The 24,465-nt window shown below is 39.1% G+C and overlaps 1 protein-coding gene across 1 annotated transcript; it reads left to right on the top strand.

Annotated features, from left to right (window-relative positions):
* Positions 1-4,672: 4,672 nt before the first annotated feature.
* Positions 4,673-6,192, top strand: LOC138241620 (uncharacterized). Its single transcript, XM_069195273.1, has 2 exons — positions 4,673-4,840; positions 5,095-6,192. Exons 1-2 carry the CDS (start codon positions 4,673-4,675, stop codon positions 6,190-6,192), a joined length of 1,266 nt encoding a protein of 421 aa, XP_069051374.1.
* The last annotated feature ends 18,273 nt before the right edge of the window (positions 6,193-24,465 follow it).

Below are 24,465 nucleotides of genomic sequence, written 5' to 3'. Positions count from 1 at the left end.
GCAGGGCTAAATACATCATTGTCCTACTCATGTAACAACATCAATTATAAAACAACTTTATTTAAACACAAGTAATTGGTTTATTCCATGCTGAAAACAGAAGAAAGAAAACACAACATTTAGACTGTGGAGCCTTCTTCGGGTGTCACCCGAAGAAGTAATTGACACCCGAAAAAGGCTCCACAGCCGAAACATGTTTTCTTTCTTCTCTTTTCAGCACGGACTAAACCTTTTACTTGTTCCTTTGCAGCCTACACATGCTGACACAGCTACTCAACTGAACTTATTTAAATACATTTTATGTTTATTTTTTCTTGGCAGTTTTTGCTGAAATTTAAATGGAGTTTTTAATGAAATTTCGGGAGGAATGAAAGCAGCCAAGCTCATTCGACACAGCTGCTGCAATTCCCACTAATCCCGACGTACAGTGCCTTGCGAAAGTATTCGGCCCCCTTGAACTTTTCAACCTTTTGCCACATTTCAGGCTTCAAACATAAAGATATAATTTTTTTATTTTATGTGAAGAATCACCAACAAGTGGGACACAATTGTGTAGTGGAACGAAATCTATTGGATTTTTGAAACTTTTTTAACTAATAAAAAATGAAAAGTGGGGCGTGCAAAATTATTCAGCCCCTTTACTTTCAGTGCAGCAAACTCACTCCAGAAGTTCAGCGAGGATCTCTGAATGATCCAATGTTGTCCTAAATGACTGATGGTGATAAATAGAATCCACCTGTGTGTAATCAAGTCTCTGTATAAATGCACCTGCTCTGTGATAGTCTCAAGGTTCTGTTGAAAGCGCAGAGAGCATCATGAAGACCAAGGAACACACCAGGCAGGTCCGTAATACTGTTGTGGAGAAGTTTAAAGCCGGATTTGGATACAAAAAGATTTCCCAAGCTTCAAACATCCCAAGGAGCACTGTGCAAGCGATCATCTTGAAATGGAAGGAGTATCAGACCACTGCAAATCTACCAAGACCTGGCCGTCCCTCTAAACTTTCAGCTCAGACAAGGAGAAGACTGATCAGAGATGCAGCCAAGAGGCCCATGATCACTCTGGATGAACTGCAGAGAACTACAGCTGAGGTGGGAGAGTCTGTCCATAGGACAACAATCAGTCTTACACTGCACAAATCTGGCCTTTATGGAAGAGTGGCAAGAAGAAAGCCATCTCTCAAAGATATCCATAAAAAGTCTCGTCTAAAGTTTGCCACAAGCCACCTGGGAGACACCCCAAACATGTGGAAGAAGGTGCTCTGGTCAGATGAAACCAAAATCGAACTTTTTGGCCACAATGCAAAACGATATGTTTGGCGTAAAAGCAACACAGCTCATCACCCTCAACACACCATCCCCACTGTCAAACATGGTGGTGGCAGCATCATGGTTTGGGCCTGCTTTTCTTCAGCAGGGACAGGGAAGATGGTTAAAATTGAGGGGAAGATGGATGCAGCCAAATACAGGACCATTCTGGATGAAAACCTGTTGGAGTCTGCAAAAGACCTGAAACTGGGACGGAGATTTATCTTCCAACAAGACAATGATCCCAAACATACAGCAAAATCTACAAAGGAATGGTTCACAAATAAACGTATCCAGGTGTTTGAATGGCCAAGTCAAAGTCCAGACCTGAATCCAATCGAGAATCTGTGGAAAGAGCTGAAAACTGCTGTTCACAAACGCTCTCCATCCAACCTCACTGAGCTCGAGCTGTTTTGCAAGGAAGAATGGGCAAGAATTTCAGTCTCTCGATGTGCAAAACTGATAGAGACATACCCCAAGCGACTTGCAGCTGTAATCGCAGCAAAAGGTGGCTCTACAAAGTATTAACGCAAGGGGGCCGAATAATTTTGCACGCCCCACTTTTCATTTTTTTATTAGTTAAAAAAGTTTCAAAAATCCAATAGATTTCGTTCCACTTCACAATTGTGTCCCACTTGTTGGTGATTCTTCACATAAAATAAAAAATTTATATCTTTATGTTTGAAGCCTGAAATGTGGCAAAAGGTTGAAAAGTTCAAGGGGGCCGAATACTTTCGCAAGGCACTGTAAGCAACCGGTCTCCATGTATATCAAACGTCACCCTCTCCTCTTCCTTGTTCGTTTTCTGCATGGTTCATTTTCGCCTAGCTCGAATCCGTGCCACATCAGCGCCGCTCATCTCCCAGCCAGTCCTCACAAGATTCAACTCCTCGCCGAAGACTGCGTTCCACCGTCGTAGTCCCTCTCTCATCAAAACCCAGCCTTCCCGTCCCTCCTCTGCCTGCCGCGTCTTCTGTCTTGTCTTGTCCTGATATATCTGTGTCTGTGTCTGTGTCTCTTCCCCAACCAATCCATCCCTCTGCTGAACAACTGCACCTAGCCTCTTCCACCCAGCCTCTTTCTCTAAACTCCTTGCTGCCGGGTCTAAGGCCCCAGGCTCACACCCCTCCCCAACCCCCTTCTCTGCTTAATATAATTTCTGCACTCTCTTCTGTCTCTACCTCCGGCGTCCAACACAGCTCAAGCTCCACCAGCTTGGTGCCTTCGGCCCCGGTTTCTTTTCTTTCGGCCCCTGCTGCGATCTCCACGGCCCAAAGGCCATCCAGTAAACGACCCCCAGCTCAACCAGCAGGCGGCTCTTACCCTCCCCCACCTCCTGGCATCCAAGAAGACTCGGCAGCCTCCTCAGTCCTTCACGCAGCCTTTGCCCCTGCTTCAATTCCTCCTAAACAGCCTTTGGCTTCCATATCCCAAGCCAATGAGCTTCAGGCCCCAGATCCGTCTAACCCCTCCTACCACAATCTGCTTTCCGCTCTTCTCCCTTCCTCATCTTCTCCCATCCCTGGTGTCCAACACAGCATCAGTCATCCCATGCCTTCGGCCCTGGATTCCAATCTCCCCTTTATTAAGGACTTTTCTCTCCGAACAGCCGTTCCTCTCCCAGCTCCTCCTAACGCACTAAAGTTTAGTCCTCCTCCCATTTCCTTTTCACTCCGGCAGCAAATTCTACGAAGTGCGGACGTCAATCTAGCTCACCTTCTCTCTTCCTCCACTTACAACTCTGATTCCAGAACAGTCGACTGCGGCTCGATTTCCGTTACTCTCAAATCTTCTGACCATCACTCCGCTTCAGTCCTTCAAATTTCTGACTTCTGCTTGGCTTTCAGCATTTTTTGCGACATCATGTGCTCCGCCTTTCCTGAACGTCATCAGTGTAGCGGCGAGGCTTAATAATAAGAAAGAATTAAGTGTTCTGAGCCTTCCCAAATGAGGCCCCATTTCTCTGTTCATCTCTGTGGTGCAGCCACAGAGAAACCATTCATGCAAGATGTTTTCTTTTGATAAGGACAGCTCCCAAAGGGGGATGCACTTAGCTAAGCCTGGCTATCATGATCAATGGTCATCCATTGGCGCCTATCTGTCTAGGGAGTGCCAGTTGGACATCTGGACTGCATTACTAAGTGTCAGGACTAAGTGACTCATATCTCGCCTTGATCAACCAATCAGGGACTGGTAGGGCCGAGTAACCCACGTGGGACTCTGATGCCCATGGAACTTTCAGCCAATCAATGAGCTGAAGTTCCTCCAGGTAAAAACAGGCAACACAGAGAGCCTGAGAGATTCAGATTCAGATTCAACAATTCTAAAGGGAATTCAAAGGAGAATCCCAAGGGCAGGACATTCTCGCAGCGCGCCTCCTGACCATCCTGAGACTCAGCCCGGACAACCACGGAACGGCCAGTGTGTCCGAGCGCCAGAACTTTCCTTTGTTCTAAGAGTCTAGAGTGGAGGTTGCCAGAGAGTAACCAGCAGCAGGCCTCGTGAACAGGTCGGAACTGTGGACAGCTGAATTACTATTCAGAACTAGCTCTTCATCAGGAACGAACCGGTCCTCTTCCTGACTTGCTGGGACCCACAGTCATCTTTTCTCCTGTGCACAAACTTTGCTAGTTAAAGCCAACACTAACTAGCCGGTCAGTGAGCATCAGCAGCGCACCGTCGCAAGCCGCACAGCACAGCCTGGCACGGAGCCAGAGAGCGCGGATTGGACAGCAACAGCCTGCAACTGTTTCTTTGTGCCCGCAGGAGATCTGAATCCCCAAAGATTGGATGAGTATTCAACTTCAATGCATTACAGCTCGAGAATTCAATTGTTATCCAAACCAGTTGATATCAATTTAATTCCTAAGAGTTATGTACTTGTTTGAGTATCTAATGTAGAAGTTGTAACCAAGTTCACTTTACGAAACGGTCTTAATGAATGATATACTGAACGTATGTCCTCTTGATATGTGTAACACTTTGTAACTGATTGAATATATACCTTTTGTATTCTGATAACCCTCTCGATAAGATCTGTTAGGTTTACATGCATATTCTATGTATTAATAAATGTATCCTCGTGTGTTAGTACCTGTGTGTGTGCGTTGTTTGAGTTATGTCGCATGGTTGGATTCTAAAGCCATCAAAAGAATCAACTTTGTGATTTACTGCTACAATTAATAATTGTCTCAGTAAATGCCCAAACCCTACAGAACTGGTGCCTTCAGAGAGCCACTATGATTACATATTTGGCGTCCCTGAACCGGTTTTCCCTACATTATTTGGCGTCCCTGGGTCGGTTTAATCTACATTATTTGGCGTCCCTGGGCCGGCTTAATCTACATCAGGAACTCGACAATTACATGCACATCATCCTCGATCTATCTGTCCGTTTCGAGGGCTCCCTGTTCTACGACTACCACAAGCAGTTCTCGGCCAAGGCCGCTGCCTGCCTACTCCAATGGAACCAGCGCACCTACTGGGGAGCCCTCGACATTGAGCTTTACTGCTGCACTTTCGCTGGCATCAGAGCTCTTTCCTGCGACTTCTGTTCCTCTTGGACACATTCATCAAATCTTTGCCCAAATACAGTCCACAAGCCCAACCCCGACTCTGCCCCTTCTCCCCCTCAGCATCAATTCTCCCGCTAGGTCTTCTTCAAACTTTCCCGGTCCAGAGACGTTCGCGGTTGCCCCATTGTGATGATCAGAGGTCAACAAATTTGCAACAACTTCAATTCCTCGACATACACCTCTTCCCTTTGTCGCTTCCTCCACATTTGCAGCTTCTGCGGCGAAGCTCACGCTCTGCCCCCGCCGGCCTTTCCATGCTCGCTCCACCTTCAGCGTTCCCAAATGATTACTGGCTTTTCTGTCTACCCCAATCGATATCCCCGCTCTTGCTTCCGAGCTGCTCCGTCACCCCGACCCCTCTTCCAGCCACATCTTACTCGACGGCCTTTCCTTCGGATTCTCACCAGGCCTGTGCACACTTCCTTCTTCCCCCATCTTTTTGCAAAAAATTGCAATCTGCCACCGCCGATCCCCAGTCCGTTGATTCCTTGTTAGCATCTGAAGTCGAGAACGGTTTCATGATCGGCCCACTTGACTCTCCCCCATTCCCCGCATACCGCATCAATCCCATCGGTATAGCGGTCCGTAAGTATTCCTGTAAAAAGCGTCTTATAATCGACTTGTCAGCCCCCCATAACTCCCACGTGCCAAGTCTCAATAGCCTTATTCCCAGTTCAGACTTCTCCCTCCACTATGCCACAATCGACCATGCCATTTCTCTCATCAAAATCGCAGGTCCGGGCGCCTGGCTCGCTAAGGCCGAAATCTCCAGTGCCTTTAAAGTTATGCCTCTCGATCCAGACTTCTGGCACCTCTTTGGAGTTCATTGGCGGAACAAGTTTTTCTTCGCAGTCCACCTTACTTTCAGATGCAGGAGTAGGACAAAAATTTTCGATACCTTAGCCGAAGCTCTCTGCTGGATCCTCTTGAATAACTATAGGCTCCCTTTTCTCGTCCACCTTCTCGACGATTTCCTTACCGTAGATTTTCCTCACGCCTCACCCGCAAGAGCCTCTTCCACACTTACTTCCGTTTTCGGGAAACTAGGGGTACCTCTCGCCACAGACAAAACAACCGGTCCCTCCCATATAATCCAATTCCTTGGGATCACCCTCAATTCCATCAATTTCTCCGCCTCCCTGCCTCGCGAAAAGATCGACAGGATCCAGACGTATATCTCTACCTATTCTTCCGCCAAATCTTGCACAAAGAGGGAACTTCTCTCTCTGCTCAGCCACCACAATTACGCCATGTGTATCATTCCCCAAGGACGGTCATTCATCTCCTACCTTCTCGAGTTGTCCATATAATCAACAAAGGAAGGTCTTCATCCCGATCTATCATGAAATTTCTCCGCCACCTTAAATGGATTTCTCTCACACATCAATTCGTCCTCGTAGCTGCTCACATTCCAGGTCACCTTAATGAGATAGCTGACTCTCTCTCTCGCTTTCAATTTCAGAAATTCAGGAGCTTGACACCAGATGCAAGACCGAACCCATGCACAGTACCTACCTATTTGGAACTCACGTTCCTCTGAATCACCCTTTCCATCACTACGTCCAGCTGGCCCAGCAAACTACCCTCTTAGGGATTGCCCCTCAAACTCTCAACTCTTACTTCTCCACGTACATAAAATTCCCTTCTTTCGATATTCTCACTGTATCATCCTTCGTTTGCTATTGTAGAAACTCACTCAAGGTACGAGCATCCACCACCAAAGTATACCTGTGCGGCATCCACTTCTTCCATAAACTCCTTTTCGGCACGAACTGTCCCTCCCTTATCCACCCTCAAATTAGTCTCCTGCTTAAAGGCTTTCAGCGGCTTGAAAAAACACTTCCGAACCAACGTACACCACTTACTTCGGACATCCTCGAATCCTGCATCTACGTTCTCAGGTCGGGTTACCACTCACCCTGGGTCGACCGCACTCTCGAATCTTTATTCTTGTTAGCCTTCTTCGGCTTCCTAAGATGCTCTGAAATTACCGCTGCTTCCACATCCTTCGATCCCTCTTCTCAACCCTGCTTATCCGACATCTCCATCTTATCTTCCGATACACTGACTATCTATCTCAAGAAAAGCAAAATTGACCAACTTGGGTCCGGCACTCTCATCTATTATTTCAAACTCTGTTCATACGCAAGCCCATACGAATCTCTATCCCATTACGCACATCTTCGCACCTCTGCCGGAGTTTTGCCTACTGACCCTCTGTTTGTAAACGAGAAGGGCCATATCGTGACCTGCAACTGGTTCCTCTCTCACCTCTCCGACATCCTTCTAACTGCCGGCTACCCCCCTGAACAATTCTCCGGTCACTCCTTCAGATCAGGGGCCGCGGCCTCTGCCGCTCGCCAAGGCATCCCCGAGTATCTCATCAAACAACTCGGCTGTTGGTCCTCTGAGGCTTATCATGCCTACATCAAAACTAACCCCGGTACCCTCAAGCAGGCACTTTCTCCCCTCGACTGAATTAGTTTAATAATCATTTGTTTTTTTTTCTGCACTGGTGACTGGGGGTCCCGCTTGGTTCTTTTGGGGGGTCCTATCCTCCCCGTCCAAAGGCCGGGAGGTCGGCCCTCAGCCAATCGGGTTAAGCCAAATCTCCACATCTCAATAAACGATTCTAATTTCTCTGAAGCTTTCAGCTGCCGTCATTCCTCGTGAACTGGAGTTTTTAATGAAAGTTCAGGAGGAATGAAAGCAGCCGAGCTCATTTGACACAGCTGCCGCAATTTCCACTAATCCCGACGTAAGCAACCGGTCTCCATATATATCAAATGTCACCCTCTCCTCTTCCTCGTTCGTTTTCTGCATCCCTCCTCCACCCCCTCTCCACCTTTGCAGCTACCCCATTGGTCGCATGGGGGTCCTATCCTCCCTGTCCAACGGCCGGGAGGTCGGTCCTCAGCCAAGTGGGTTACGCCAAATCCCCACATCTCAATAAATGATTCTAATTTCTCCCAAGCTTTCGGCTGCCGTCATTCCTCGTGAACTTCAACTCTTTGGAAGTTGGCGAGAACATTTTCATGATGCTGTATGTTATGAGTCTTATGTACAGTATAAGATATACAGTATATACTGGTGTTGCACTATATGCGATTTCTTCATAAATTACTTTCTTGTTGATAAATACATTCTCTCTAAGAGCATAATTTATCCAAATAACAAGACTTGGGTCCCCAAAGAGCTGAAGAGTTCTCTGAATAAAAAGAAAAGGCTAGTCTACTGTGGATCACTTAAGGATCACTTGAGGCCAATAGCTCTGACTCCATTAGTGATGAAGTATTTGTTTGAAACAAATACATGTATTGTGGCTGCAGTAAAGTCAAATCTTGACCCCCTCAAGTTTGCCTACTTTACCTTTCTGGAAGGGGAGTTGATGATGCTAAAAAAAGTTTCTAGATGTTCTTCATAAACATTTAAAATGGAAAAATTCTTCAGCTAGACTTCTCTTTGCTGATTTCTTATCAGCCTTTAACACAATACACCCACACTACAGTATATCTATTAATATTTTGACATCTGACTTCTTTTGTACCTGTTGAATGTCAAGCCAGGTGAAAATAAAAAAACGAGAATACAGAAGATATATAAGAAGATATAATCATGCTCATAGGGTAATACAGACTTTCTAGTGCCTTTTTCTTGTTAACTAAAATGACTATGTTCTGGAATGAATGTTTGCATCAATGTTTGAGTCAAATGGGTTTTTAAAGGTCTGGACAATAGTTAACACATCAAACTTGAATACTAAATTACTGTAGCTATAAAAATAGCTACTGTAGCAGAATAAAAATCATAGAAGTAATAATATGTTACTGTACAGATTGAGAAAGTTGCTGATATATTTAATATGTCATATTTATGCTCATATATTTGTTTAATGGCCTCTTTTTGAGAATAAATAGCTGTATTCTATTTAATTACCGTAGAAGAGAAAGACACCCATCAATTGTCTAACTGCTTTATCCAGTGCAGGGTCACGGGGAAGCCAGAGGCTATCTTGGCAAACAATGGGTCTGCCCTGGATGGGGCTACAGATCATAACTGATATATGTGTTTTATTTATGTTATTTCATATTTAATATGGGCAGCTTGGTGGCACAGTGGTAAACATTGCTGCCTCATAGCACAGGCGGCCAGAGTTAAATTCTGAACCTGGGTTTGTACAGTTTCTGTGTGGATTTTGTATGTCCTCCCCAATGTTCACCTGGTTTTTCACTGGATGGTCCCATTTCCTCCCACAGTCTAAAGACATAATGGAAGGTTATTTGGTCCAGTGTGAGTATGTTTGTGTGAGTGCCTTGTGATGGACTGGTGTCTCATGCAGGGTGCATCCTGACTGTGCCTATTGCTTGCCCTGAATTGGATAAAGCTGTTAGAAAATGGATGGATGGATGTATTGAATATTACATTCACACTCATATATAGTACATTCTGAATATATTTTGCAGAGCCATAAACAAATAAGAAAAATTAACACAGTCTTTCACAGCAGTAGAGTATATTCTTCCTAGCTTGGCCTGTAATTTTTTAACATGATGTATGTTTGTCTGTATTCTCTAAAATGTTGAATCTGAAAAAAAAAAATATTGGAGACAGATGTACAGTTTCAGAGGCTCTGAAATTGAAATTAATTTGAGGACACACTGATTTTGTCCTTTTATGCTGTTGGCAAGAGGACTGCCAGTGATATCACAGGGACATAGACATGTACATTTCTTACTACAGAGGAAGGGTTAGTGAACATAGGCCTGGTGTTTTATGCTGGCATGGATAAATGGTGAAACAAATTATTAACTCAATGACATTTGTGTAAGAACGTCAGTGGCACAAATGGTTCAAAGGCATTGGAAGGTCATCTAAGAGACCAAAAGGGTATACTGAAATTCTTTTTTAATCAAAATCCTGTCAATCATAGCTTTTTCCTGCCATGAATTCTGTAAATTTTGTTTTTAAAGATGAGTTGGCCAAAGTGCAATTTAACAAGAGACAATGTAAAGGTAGCATTGCTATCCCAAAGATAGTGTAGTTTTATTTTAACTGTTCTTTGAAGACTTGGTCTCTTATTACAATTAGGAACTTTAAAATATTTTCAACAGGTTTAATGCCAATGCAATGTCCTATTGAAAAAACGTGTATAAAATAATCCAGCAACCCCAAAAAATCAAGCCCAGTCACAATAAACCAATGCACGTGTCAGCACTGCTTTGAACTTTTACAACAGCTTTAATGAGAGGTACATTTTGCACACAGGTTAATGTTCTGAATCAGTCAATCTGCTAGTGTAACAGAAGATTCACAACTCAACTTACAAAACTGCTCAAGTACTTTTATTTAATTTTCAATTAAGGTAACCATCTTTCTCATTTGAAAAATGATATTCTACAGTATATTCTATAATTATAATTATCCTTCCTAATGAAAAACTTTGGCAGCTCCTGTGAACATTCTGTATTTTACTTTACCCCTGTGAGAGTATTAAATCTCTTCAACAAAGGAAAGAAGGTTTTATTTACTTCGGATATTCCTGTCCTCAATGAAAAATAGTTTCAAGAATGAGTAAGTTAGGCTTTACTTAGAGCACAAAATTAATTCCCTGTGTTTGAATATCGATTGCTATTTAACTTTTCTTGTTCATTAGATATTTTATTAGACAGGCTGAAACATTTATTTATACCCTTTAAAGACTTATGATGCCTGTGTAACCCAATATTCATTCGGAAAGTTACTATGCCAGCCAGCTTGTTTAAAAAAATATTACCAGTTCCAGGAAATCAAACTTGAAAATTAAAGTACAGTTTTCTTCTAAATAATGCCTACATGTTTTAGTGAAACTTAAATACATTCCTCTTTTTCTATTGACCTTATGAAAATAAAGTTCTTGTTCATTCATTCACAAGAGATAATGAAACCCAAGAATCAGAAACTTTCACAAATAAGCTTTGTGGAGAATTCATGTAGTATTTTTAGTTCATTGAGTATTTTAAGTAGAATAGTCTAGGCTTAACACACTTGGTTAAAGGGCTGTCTCCTAGCCATAGGACAAGGCTCAGATCACTGTTCAGATTTTTCAGAGTTTTCATCCAAAGGGTAGCAGCAAAGATGAAGATGGGGGGATGCATGAGAAAAAATGCAAAAGAATATGTTTGTATGAAATACACTGTATACACAGTAGCTAACTTTGGTTAAGATCATGATTTATAACAGCTGGATTAAATTGGCTGTTTGTTGTTATTCCTTGGAAAATTCAGTTCAAAACTTCCATTTATTAGTTCAATAAAACTAGCAGCATCTGATTTCATTCCATAACAAGGTGCCCAACCATGTTATTGAAGCTGAGTATCTTTAGATCCTACATGAAATGACTTGAAGAGGAACTCAAGTCAGTGAATTAACTACTGGTAATGTATTAAACTAAGCAATGGCAGAATGCATAATTTGAACACTTTATTTTTAACATGATTATGTCACTGCTCCAAGTGCTGTCATGGAAACCATGAATTTATGCACTTCACTAGACATCAGAAATAAGCTGCACATGTATTTTAAAATATTGTGTTGTGGTTCGGGGCTGTGAGATATTATATTTTAAATACAAATAAATCTGTTGATAACAAAGCTGAAATATGTGACTAAAAGGCAACTGAATGCATTCAACTCAATACCCCTTACAGTATCTAGCCCATTCCCCCAATCCTGACTGATGTGCAACCAAGCATACTTTTATACTGCAACACACCTGTATAGCAGACACGAATAGCAGGCAGACACAGCAGACAGCAGAGCCTAAAGGTGAACTGGTGGTTACTGTTGAGTACTCCAGTTTCTCTCACTGTTGCAGAGTACAGAATAACAAGCAGAAGATGCAGATTCAGGTTCACCCGGTTTTATTGCTCTTCATAACATAGGTGGGCATCACAGAGAGGGTAAAGTGCAAAGAGTGGGAGAGAGATTGAAATAGAGATAGGTTCTAGATGGACAAGCGAATGGAAAGACATTTTTTTTTCCTTTAATTGGATAAAGGAGAGGAAGGAGTAAGCCTGGTGAAAGGTGAAGAAAGATGTGAAGACGGGGGTTTGAATTTAATCCTCTCTGTTTGAGGTTTAGACTTCTAAGTCACAAGCTGGGGTTTATGGCAGGAAAAGGGGTTAACTGATAAGGATTGCAGATGCAAGCTAGGAACCCCCCTGGTTGTAATCTTAAACTGACCATTTGGCCAGGACATCGTAAACTGGCCAAATACCATGAACCCCCCTCTTTACCATCAGACCGAGTGACGTCAGAAACGGAGAAGAAGACACTATATAACCCAAAAGTTTGTACCAGTACAGCGAACAATACTTCGGTTTTGTTGTTTCTTGCGGGAAACAAGACTTTGGCTTTATTGTTCCTTGCATGCAATAAACTCATCTGTTTTACTTCATCTCGGGATCAAGAACCTTATTCGTTCTGTTACAAGAAAGGTAAGAGGAAAAAAAGGTCACAGGACAGCCCAACACTACAAGTGGAATGCTAAAATACTTTCTTATCTTCTATTAATCTTCCTTAATTAGCTCAATGTTATCATGATGCAAAATCGTATCCATATTTAGAATTATTTTTAATGTGACAAACAACATAGTTAGAATGTGTAGAGAAATAAAGTGATCCTTATCTGGTTTAAAAAGTGCAGCACAGACTTTAACAAACATTCAGTGAACTGATAGGGAAGACAGTCCTTCCAGTATCTATGGAAACATCCACAACAAAAAAATGATTTTAGATTTATAATGTAAAAGAATAATAGTATTTGCTATAGCCTGATACGGTTTTGTAAAGTGAAGTATGTGACTTTACAGTATATCTGCATAATAAATAATTCTATATTTACAAAATATTTACCCTTCATCTTCATAAGTGATATGTTTTATGTATTCTTAGAACAGGAGGTTCCATTAAGCCGTTCCAAGAGAGTCCCCATCTATCAAACCTACAGTATAGGTAGCTTATAATTAATCAATATCTAAATAAAGATCATACAGAGATAAAAAGGCCTTTAGAGATAATTTGAAATAAAATTATGAAGACCTTCAGGCTCTCAAGGACCAGCATTCCCTAAAGTAAAGGCATTACTTGATTAACTTAAAATTATATACATCTTTTAAACAACATGTGATTCAAGGTGACCTACAGATCTAGCCATTCAAAATGCGCGAAGTACATTGAGTCAAAACACAGTAGGCGTGGTGTTTCATAAAGCATCATAACGCATGTTATGATAATAGTTTCCGGAAGCACCTTGTAAAATCGCCAGGTCGAGCTAGTAAAGCTTAATGTATCATGTATAGCATTTGAGCTGTCACCAGAAAAAAGCTGGTTTCGAATCCCGGTCACTGCTGAGGGACAATCTTTTTCCAATTAAGAATTAAAGTTGTATACTTTTTAGACTTTTAATAATTTTAAACTGTGTATTACAGCATGTTAATCATTAAACATTAAAAAGTCGGTATATTTTATAAAAGCAAGATTGCTCAGTTAGACAAAAATACACAACCTTCCACCTTCATCATAAATATTTTAATTTTGCAGAAATATTTTATGCATCAAAGTCTTTATTGAAGATATTATTAATATTACTATTAATGGATGACCTTGGACAAGCTGTAAGCTCAAAGCATTACCATGGTCCACTTTCTTTGTAACCGTCTGCATTCGTTTTTTTCTGTCTCTTCCTACTCTCTCTCACCCGCTGCAATTCGGGCACAGAATGGTTAAAAATGGGAACAAGACAGGCAGAGGGAAGCGGGAGGGGTGAAACTGTTACTTGTCCTGGATAAAGTGGTTAGAAAATAGGTGGATTTACACTTGTGAAAAGTGTTACAATTTTAATGCTATATGGAAGATATTATTCATAATAAATGACCTTGGACGGTTAGTAAACTAAAAATGTATTGAGGAGATACGTTGTGTCAACACCTTGCTGTGCAAAGTTATGTCGAATAGAATGGAACAGAACAGTTCTGGGGGATGGGAAGGAATTTTCAGTAGCATGCACTGTTGTCATTGTTGCTGTTCAACATAAGGCAACCACCAATCAAATGTGGGAAATAAATTTATTTGTCCTGCATCAAAGTTCAACTCGGTTAGAGTGCCCTACATTACAAACCCCAAGCATTTCATTTTGTCTATTGCTACAATATTGACAGCAATGTTGTTAAAAGGAGCACATCAAAATGTTTCCAAAATAACCTCAAGTGAACGAGTTGAGGGTTTTGATAATAATTGACCTGGAGCACTCAAACTCTAGGTCAGCTGTCTCCGAACAGACCTTCATCTCCTGAAAAGTGCCACTTCCCGCCGTGCAGGTTGCTGTACCTGGCGGAATGCGTATCTCCACAGAGCCTTCCGCCCCCAGCAGAGCGCACACTGCCCCCTTTCACACCAGCCCAGGACACTCCATCCTGACTCTCTGCTCACCTCCGCTCAAGAATTGGCTGGTGCTGTCCCCGCTGTCTATCTCCCCTCAGGAAGGACCATCTACACAGCAGAATTCACAGATGCCAATGCAACGTACAGTTCTCCCAGATATCCAACTTTTGCCCACCAGTTAAGAAAAGGAGGAGAGATTGTACGTTCAGTGCATCCGCATATATGGGAAACCCAGAGTCGACCGCTACACTGCTCATCTGTTTTGTAATCTTGTAACTTTCGAAATTTACTGGGGGTGGACCACATCCGTAAATTGTGATGGGTCCAAAGGCGAAAGGGCCTTGCGTTGCAATCTCTGGGAAACCATTATAGGCATGGTGAATCGGAGATTATCAAAACTTTCTTTGTATGATTTGAAACAAATATCTGATCGGATCAATGAAATGCTTCGAAGAAAGAGGCGCTCTTTTCCTCTGGTTTAACAGTCTGTGCAGCAACAAAACAATCCATTTGAACAAGAGAGTTTGTAATGTAGTTTGTAATATTTATTTGTTAAAAGAAAACTCATGGGTATAGCTGGGTTCAAACCGCCGACCTCTAGCATGCAAGGCACAAGCCTATACTATTATACCACACAGGTAATCATTGGTGAATGAGTTAAACTGATACAGACATTTACAAAGAATGTGTCCTACTGTGATAATTTAAGCTATATGAATATACTTATATCGTTATTAATTTCTTTAGAAACACAATTCCATATTATATTCCCTATTAATCAAATTCTAAAAAGTATGCGTTTTTACTGCGAAAACATTATAACTTTTTACGAAGTATATAAACTTAATATTGTCTAAAGGAGCACTTAAAAGCTTTTCAAAACAGTATGTAACTGAATGAAAGACTTTATGCTTAAAATGTTTAGGAAGAAAGTGGAATACTGGTGTGTATAATACCAGCCATATAGAATTTACATAATATGTTTATATTCCTAAATTAATATTGTTTATGACCATCAGACGCATTATACTGCTCTTCATTTTATGCACAGCTACTAAATGTTCCCTTTAGTTGTAAAATTCCATTTAAATATCCAATATTAAGCAAATTAAAACATGCACAGTTAAGAGATTAAATGATTAAATCGTTCCACTAACAACCAATGCCCCATGAGTGCCCGTGTCGATCATTTTGGCCAGCCAATCACGTACTGTGGTACAACGCAGTGAACTGTAGATATTTTCGCGTGGTACGGGGTTGTAGCGTGCATTTTGAATGGCTGCATCTTTATAAAACAAACTGAATTGTAAGACAAACTGAACCAAATCTAAAAACCTGATGTTGTATAGCAAAATATAAACATTCAGATATTTTTAAAATAAAAGTGAGTGGATACTAACAATAGAATAATAATAAGATGATATTTATCCATCCATTTTTTAAACTGATTTATCCAGTTTTGTGTGGCGGGGGAACTGAAGTCTTCGAACAATGGATGCAAGGCAAGATACACCCTTGACGGGACGCCCATTCTTGGCAGGACACATAGAGACACAAACACTCCAGGGCCAATTTTACAAAAGCTAATTAACCCACCAGTATGTCTATGTACTGTGGGAGGAAAAAGGAGTACTCAGAGGAAATCCACATGAACATGGGGAGAACGTACAAACTGGGCCTCAATGCTTTAAGACAGCAATACAAACCACTGCACCACCTATATTACATTTGTATTACATTTTATGGACCATCATGGACCATCACATACTGTACATATTTTACTTTGTTAGGGTTGCTAAAAGTATATGATTAACTTGGGAGTTAAAAAATGAAATTTGGTTAGCTTTTCAAATAATGGGGCTCTTAATACAGCATACTACATGTTAAAATAATTTTAAATTTTCTACATCCTTATTTATTTTAGGTGTTACCATAAGAAAGGACAGAATATCACTACTCACATCAGTGGTACTGGCTTTAAATACTTGATTACAGTGTTATTTAACTTATAAAAGGCTAAAATAATATTGGTTTGTTGTTTCATTCTATCACAAAAATGTAGTATATAATCAACTGCAACTATGTAGTATATAAGTAACTTATTTTTTGTTTAGTTACGACTGCCACCAATTGAGAATAAACACAAATTCCTGGCAAGGCTTTGCAGTTTAGAGTAGAAGTTTTGTGCCCATTGGAGGTTAAGGAACCATCATAGTTATACTGTCAAATTTATTGTAAAAGCCCTAATCCTATCTGCTTCTGTCGCTTAGAATAAAGACTCAGATATTTTCGTTTGGCAATTTGTGCTGATGTATTGTTTTTGTAAGCAGCAGGATATCTTTTGATACAGTAATCTTAATTGGCCATTTTTTATTTGCTGGTGTTAAGCATGCAGGTTCCACTAATGAAGCATCCACAAATTAGCCTTAAATAATTAATCACATTGCTGCTTTATGTGATAGTGCTCCATTATAAAGAGGAGATGTGGAATATTTTAAAGATAATAGGCAAGGAGGATTCATTTTAACTGGCTAAACATTTTCACACAGTTTTCAATAATTCATCATGTAACCAAAATTATTGGTAGGTAGGAGTATTTTTTTGTTTTACTAAACTGTAAGAATCTTCTGTAACTGAAGTTAACAAGAAATGTTAAACACATTAATAATAATTTTATTATACTAAAACAAAATACTTTTGCCTTTAAACTTGAAATGTAGATTTATTTAATATATTGGTGAATATCCAGGCACTCCAGAAAATCTCAATGTTTAGTAATGTATATTGAGCTAGGAAAATGTAATTATAAGGAAAGTTAAGAAACTACGGCATTTTGAGCAAAATAGTGTGTAATAAACAGTTTCACATGTATATCATGTACTGTATTTTACTATGAAAATACATTTATCATACAAAATAGAATTTATTGCCTTCAATTTTAATGCATTAATTAAACTAATTATTATACAGAAAATATGCAGAACCTAATGTAAACTATCTTCACCTCAGACATTGTTTTTCAATTCTCAAAAACAATGTCCGTTTAATATAATTCATTACAATTCATTACATTTTAAAGTTCAAATCAAATTTTGAAATAGCATTGCATGTGACTGTGAAGTATGTGAAGTGTGAAAACAAATGTAATTGCAGTGTAATTACAAGTAGAACATAATATAATTTATGTTGAGACAGAATAGGTTTTCCTTTAACTTATTACTGGTATGACTCCTGTAAGAAGCAGAAAAATATGGAATTAAGGAAAGAATTCCATTCTATTTTACAATTCATAGAAATAAAAATTTAATGTATACTGACTATAAGTGTTGATCTGTAGAGAGTGAATTTGTGTAAATGTTCCTGATATCAGACTCAATGACTTCATGCTGCAACTACAAGAAGCACCAAGAATGCTATGTCAGTTTGTGCGATAGCTAATGCAATGCAGCTGCTGCCTATGTGTTTTTATTGACTGTGTTTGTTCAGTGCTTATTAGAAGTGACGGATAACGGGGCAAAAATGTTGAAGCACAGAAAGCACTTCACTACCATTCATCCATTTGTCATTTGTTTACAGCTTTTGCTCCTGGTTCAAGTCATTACAAACATAAGATCAAAAGGAAAGACTGATAGTTCAATATTTGTAGCCTTTATTCTCCAAGTACCTGTCTTGGTCATAAAGTAATAATACTGTCTGCAGAAAAAAAAAATTAAGATCACGTTTATGACTTTATTCCCATAACAACTTGTTACATTTGGTTTAGAATTTGGTTTAGTGAACTCATACAATTAAAAGATATACAATAGAAATATACAACATAAAGCCTCTAATAATACCAATATAAGAGGCATATACTGTACATTTTAAGTATCTAGGAGGGGCATCAAAAACATTTTGCAACTTAAATACACAGGCAGTCTAAATGCATTGGGTTACAAAGTGCACCTCCTTGTCATCCTCTCCATAGAACAGGAGCAATGAGTACTGTAGAATCAACATTAACAGGGTGAAGTATGAAAGGATTGCTTTGGCCATGAAGTCACTTTGGCTACTATGAATTCTGTTAGGAATTCTGCATCCTCCAAACTCTGCAAACCCTGTCCTCATCTTGTGATATCTTTGTGACAAAGGGCAATGAAACACCCTCCCTGCATGATTTTGGATGAGATCTCTCATTTTACATAGAATTATGACTTATTTCTTTCATTCATTTTCATTCTAGAAGATTTGTGAAACAAAGGACATTATATATTTGCATTTACAATATTTATTGTAAATAAATTGGTTAGTTATATTTGTGTCTTACCTAATATGGACTCACACCTCCAGGGTTTGCAGAGCCTCTACAAGAAAATCTTTTTTTGTGTTTTCAGCTTCTCTTTCTGATTTCTTAATGTTACCTCCCAGTGTGTGGTCTGTGTGTGTTTTTTTTATGTTCCACGCTGCTGACCCTTGATTGTTCTCCCCTCCCAATTGGCCCACCGTTACATCACACTTTCTGTATGACATTGTGATCAATTAGCTTATCAGCCAATCAGAGTGCATCTTATTCAGAATATAACATGGAGGTTTTCTGAAGGAAAGAGCCTTTTGTTTGACTTCGGTCCTACTTGGTTTTGGTTATTGGTTCGCTTCGCTTCTAGTTATTGCTTCGGCTTCGTTGGTTTGTTTTGTTTTGCTTTGTGTGTGTATGTATTTGTGTATAGTCTTGGCTTTTGTTTCTGTTCGTCTCTTTGTACTTTTGTTTGTTTTTGTGTTTATCCTTGTTTTGCCATTACCTTGCCCTAACGTGTTACATGTTCAACTTTTGTGTTCTTTTGTACCCTGCTCCTGTTGATTACTCTTGTTCTCCCTTATTTGTATTCCTGGTTCACTTGTGTTTTTGTGTGAACTTTTGTGTATAAGGTTAGTTTAGGTTGTTGGGTTCACTTTGCACACTTAGTTGACTTTGTATTAGTAACACTAGTCTAGTACAGGTGAGTGCCGTTTGTCTTGTATGGTTTTGGGTAGTCAGTGCAGGTTAGCTAGGGTGTTGAAGACCGTGTTTATGGTTTTCTTTTGTAGTCAGATTAGCTTTCCCTCACTTTCCTAGCCAGCTCCATTTTGTTTGTTATTTTCTTTTCTTTTGGCACCACTCTAGTTCCTTATCCCTGTGTGTTATCGTGTTTTACTAGTCACTTATTCAATTTAAAATAATCACTTTTGCACCCACCTTTGCTATCACACTTCCTATTCCCTCACCAGAACCCACCTGCTTCCAAAAGAATTATCCTAAATGTTACACCCTGATACCCCTAGACACTTGGGGTCATAACACTTAATTTAATTAGGGCAGCACAGAAATCTTAACATTGTTTGCCTCAGTGCCCAAAAAAAAAGACATGATAAGGTTTCATGATGGACAGAATGAAAATGAAAAGAAAAGGAAAGAGAGAAATTGAACACTTCCATATTTTTCAATTATCACACAATTTTAACCTTGCAATCAGTATGCAGTTGTTGCCCCAGAATTATATTCATTACAGTCATAGCATGCATGTTTTTACTATTTCCCCCTTCGAAAGTACTGAAATTACACGTACAGGGAAACTCATTTAAATAAACTTAAATTTGATCTTAGTTTTAGTCAAACATTATTTCATCTCATCTTAATGTACCCTAACAAAAATGCAAAACAATTTATTCTATTTCATTGAACATTTTATCATCATTGATTAAAAAGAAACAAGGCTCTTTGTTGAGAGTTTTGTTCAATCAATAAAATCAACAGTGAGCTTAGGGTATTTAACATGGCATTTATACTGTAGCACTAAGATTTAAATTTTTGTTTAGTCTTTGTTATAGTCCTGTCTTTGTGCTGAGTATCAATATATGTATGCTGTTTCAAAGCTTAATTTAGTAGACCAATTGTAGCCCTGTTAATGGGAAGTTCTCTGGAGAAACTAATTATTTTGTGCTGAATGTTTTGTCTTATCCCTTTTATAAATATTTTTTTTTGCACCAGCCCTTATTATAAACAGCCAGTTTTTCCATTATTCTTTTGTTTGGCCTGTATTCATAGTCTCAATGCCTGTTCTAGAAGACTGTAACAGAATTAGAGCTTCAGTGAGGGTCATCAAATTTCTTTCCATATACTTTGTGGAATTGTGAAAGATGACATTTATTCTACTAAGAGACTTCAACACAAGGGTTGGATGAGGTTCCAGTATGCGGACAAGAAACAATGTGAAGGAAGAACATGACAATATCAAATATAAAGTCATCCATCATGTTACTACAAGTGGAAAAGAGCATGGACTCGCTATCACCAAAACCTAGTTTTCCAGAAAAACAAATAAAAAAATTCTGGTAACATCCATAGTCTGGACGCTCACACATGATTGCCTTTGTGATTGTGAATGATTCATCACACAAATGAAGAAACTTGAAAAAATACAGCGCCAGTTTTGACTCTTGGAAGTTTATTAGCATTCAATGGGAATAGGATGAATATCTTGAAAAGGGCCAAGCACTTTGAGATTCAAAGATGACAAAAAGAAAAAACAAAGTGAGTGTCAAGGAGGGCTCAACTTGAGTGTATTGCACAGAACATGAGCTTATTATTTCAAGAGACAACACTTGTACAGTCTGTCCTGTAGTGGCCTTATCAGTCACCTTTGGGTTTATGGAAGAAATTCATGAAAGTCAGGAGAATTATGAAGAACAGCACATGAACGTAGGGCCTGTTGTACTGCCCGCTGTCATCTGACTAGTTCATCAATGATTATTAGTGAGTTTAATAACAATTTAAAAACCAAAAAGAGAAGCATTTTAGGGTTCCTCACCTTCCTTAGGGGAACGGGGAACAGACTGAAAGTAACTATATCTTTGTGATGTTTTTTATCATAATCATAAACAGTGATAATAAGAAGAAAGGAATCAAAGCTGAACAGGTTCTGTTAGGAGCTTTAGAACATAATTATATATACAGTAGTAAACAGGCAAAACAGATCATTTTAATTTATTGAAAAGCAGTTTAGTGCCCAGCTCTATCTAGAGAGGGACTTGAGTGTTGTTGGTGCTCTAAAAAAACTATGTTTTGTTTTCTATTTTTCCTTGTGTGTGTATAGGAGCCAAAATCTGCATACTTAATGATTTGGAAAGTGAAAAAAAAAATAGAAAACAGTTAATAAATGGTAGGTGGTAATAAAAGGTAATAAATGCTGTGCTCACTCAAAGTCAAGTGTTTTATCACACTTCCATTGGGAAAGCAGTGTTTAAGATTATTATTTAAAAAATGAATTTTTAAAATATAGAAACTGATGTTTGCATTATTGTATTCCCCATAAAATTTGATGATATACTAAATTTAAAAGACAGTATGTTGCTACTTTTATCAGTGGTTATCAGAGATCCAAATACCTTTTAGATATTAACCTGGTTAACTATGGTTAGCAAACTAGTATGGAGAAATAAATAAAATTGATAAAATAATAAAACTGAACATGCAGCTTCCACAAAAGCTTTTCGTTACATGGGAAACCACTTAAATGAGAGAATAATGTATTGTTTCAGACAACTGTGGGATGAGAAGAACTGTCATATTTGTGCTTAATGTACTGCATAATGATCTTACTCATAAAGAGCATTGGCTTTGTTCTGTTAATGACGAATGCATGGAATTAATTTCACTTTGCAAAGGGATGTGCAGCACAGATAAGCCTGGAAATAAACACAGCAATACCATTGTGAAGCGCTCTTAAACTGTAGCTTGGTGACAAATTAGTGCTTATGAATTCAGAACCTTTTCAAGGCTCTGACACCCATTGAAATTGTTAGACAGGTTAGTCTGGAAAACTGATTTATTTCCTTTCTGCTTTGCAGAGGTGGCATTTATGGAATAAACTTAAACAACAAACTCACTTTTGATAAGAATAAAAACTAAATATTCAGATACTGTGATGAATAACCCTGAGGTCCACTAAATGAAAACAAGAAAAATAAACAAAATGATATACAGTATAAGCTTGGGATGAACGACCTGAAACATGACAGTAAAGCAAAGATTCAATGTCAATAGATTAACAATAAAAAGTACGGTAGATGTTTCGCTGAACATTGTCATGTGACAATAAATCCCCTGTCCAGTAACTGATGTGTCACAATATAATAACTTTGGAATGTCAGTATCCTTTGGTTACAGATGCATTAATGTATCCAGATGAACAGGTAATATACATACTGTAGGAAATTAATTTTCATTGATTAATTTCTATAGTATTGTTCTATATTCTATATTATTTCAATTCTATTGCATCTAATCAAAACAACACATTTAATTGAACATGGAATGATAATAATAATAATAGTTATAATGACTTTTACTCATCAAATCAGAGATCAATCAGCAATAATTCTATTTATAAGATGGCTGATAAACCCAAAGAAGGCGCCACACACAAAATATTACTATTATTCTCATCAGCTTGATATTCATCTCAACTTGATCGTTTTAAAATTGCCTTATTGATGATATCAAATCAGGTACAAGTGTACATTATTTTTCAGTAATTCCTTCAGCATGCATCATAATTTAGTAATTATTTTTTAAAAATAGGTTCTGTGTTAATTTGTTCTGTATACAAACTTCTAGTGTAGTGTTTTAGTGTGTTGTTTTGATGTGTGTACATTTTTAGACAATTGCATAGGTATTAATTTCAAATGTACTATTCTGGGCATGACATGGAGTGTACAATTATATTATTTTCTTAACATAATGATTGTGAGCTTGTTTAATTCAATTATTAAATTCAACTCAATTGTTTTCAACTGCAGATAGCTAAAGCTAACAGAAGCAGATTACTTATGGGCAGGAATCCAAATGTAGGGACTCGGCAATCTTTGGCAGCTAGTGAAGAAAGCCAAAGTATAAAGAGCTTGGGATTCGCCGAAGACAGCTGAGGAGGGACAAAGATTGTGGAGATTAACAGTGGACTAGAGTTGTACTGTGTGGAAGGTGAACGCAGTTTTTAAATGAAGGGTCAGGTAGAGTGACTGCTCTACAGATGCATGGATGGATGAAGGGACAGAGGCCAGTGGTCTGGTGCTGAACAGGAATTTAGGGATCTTGAGCACGAAGCTGGATTGGATATCTTCAGGTTTCAGGCAGGAAGTGTCACTCAGGTCAATATATGATTAGCACCACTGGGGGCATTTCAATGTCAGAGCATCTTTCCAGTGGCATAACAGGATAAAAATAGGCAAAACTGGTTTGGAAAATCACCAATAAGTGGCCAGAGTGTGTTATAGTAGCCCCAGGAACAATATAGACACCCATGGGAATGTTCCGGTTTCCCAGGGCAACTAAGGGCTACAAGTTCCCTCCTGCCTTGGCATAACAAATGCTCATTTTCTTTTACAAAGTATAAAAAATACAGAACAAAGCAAAACTTTATAGAAAAGATCTGCAAATTGTTTTGAGTACCTCAGGGTTTTCAGAGTTCATTACAGAGAGATACACAGAGATACAATGGGCTTGCAATTAAGATTTTATTGTGAATTTATGTATTTGAAATCAATACTCTTCTGAAGAGATTAATGCTGTTATCATTGTTTCTTTCTGTTAGCTTTGCCATACATTCTTTTTTTCAGCTAAGGTTTTTAATGACTAATTTCTTGTGGAATTTTAAGATATGCTCAATTTTGAGCCTCGCATCTGCCATATTTTTTAAAGATTTTTTTTTTAGGTGGAAACAAATTCTCATTTGCAATGACCTGGAAAGGACCAATTTATACAGAAAGCATTTACTGGAGCAGTTTGAGTGAACGAACAACCTTACAGTTCAGCACTAATCACTGCTTTGTTCTTCTAAGTCAACATTATATGTTGTTTATTTTAAATGGATCAGGTAAGTCTGAAGAATAAAATAACAAACTCAATTTGGCCAGCAGCCAAATCACCCTGCAACTCACAACTGGCAACCCACTGAACCTAAGCAGGTGTGAGCCTGGTCAGTACCTTGATAGGAGACCTCCTGGGAAAAACTAAGGTTGCTGCTGGAAGAGGTGTTAGTGGGGCCAGCAGGGGGCGCTCACCCTCTGGTCCATGTGGGTCCTAATTTCCCAGTATAGTGACTGGGACACTATACTGTAAACAGGAGCCGTCCTTCGGATGAGATGTAAAA

Source organism: Lepisosteus oculatus, chromosome 10 (assembly GCF_040954835.1).
Source record: "Lepisosteus oculatus isolate fLepOcu1 chromosome 10, fLepOcu1.hap2, whole genome shotgun sequence".
NCBI classification, from domain to species: Eukaryota; Metazoa; Chordata; class Actinopteri; order Semionotiformes; family Lepisosteidae; genus Lepisosteus; species Lepisosteus oculatus.
Note: the sequence above shows the minus strand (reverse complement) of the source record. Positions and strands in the feature narration are given on the sequence as shown.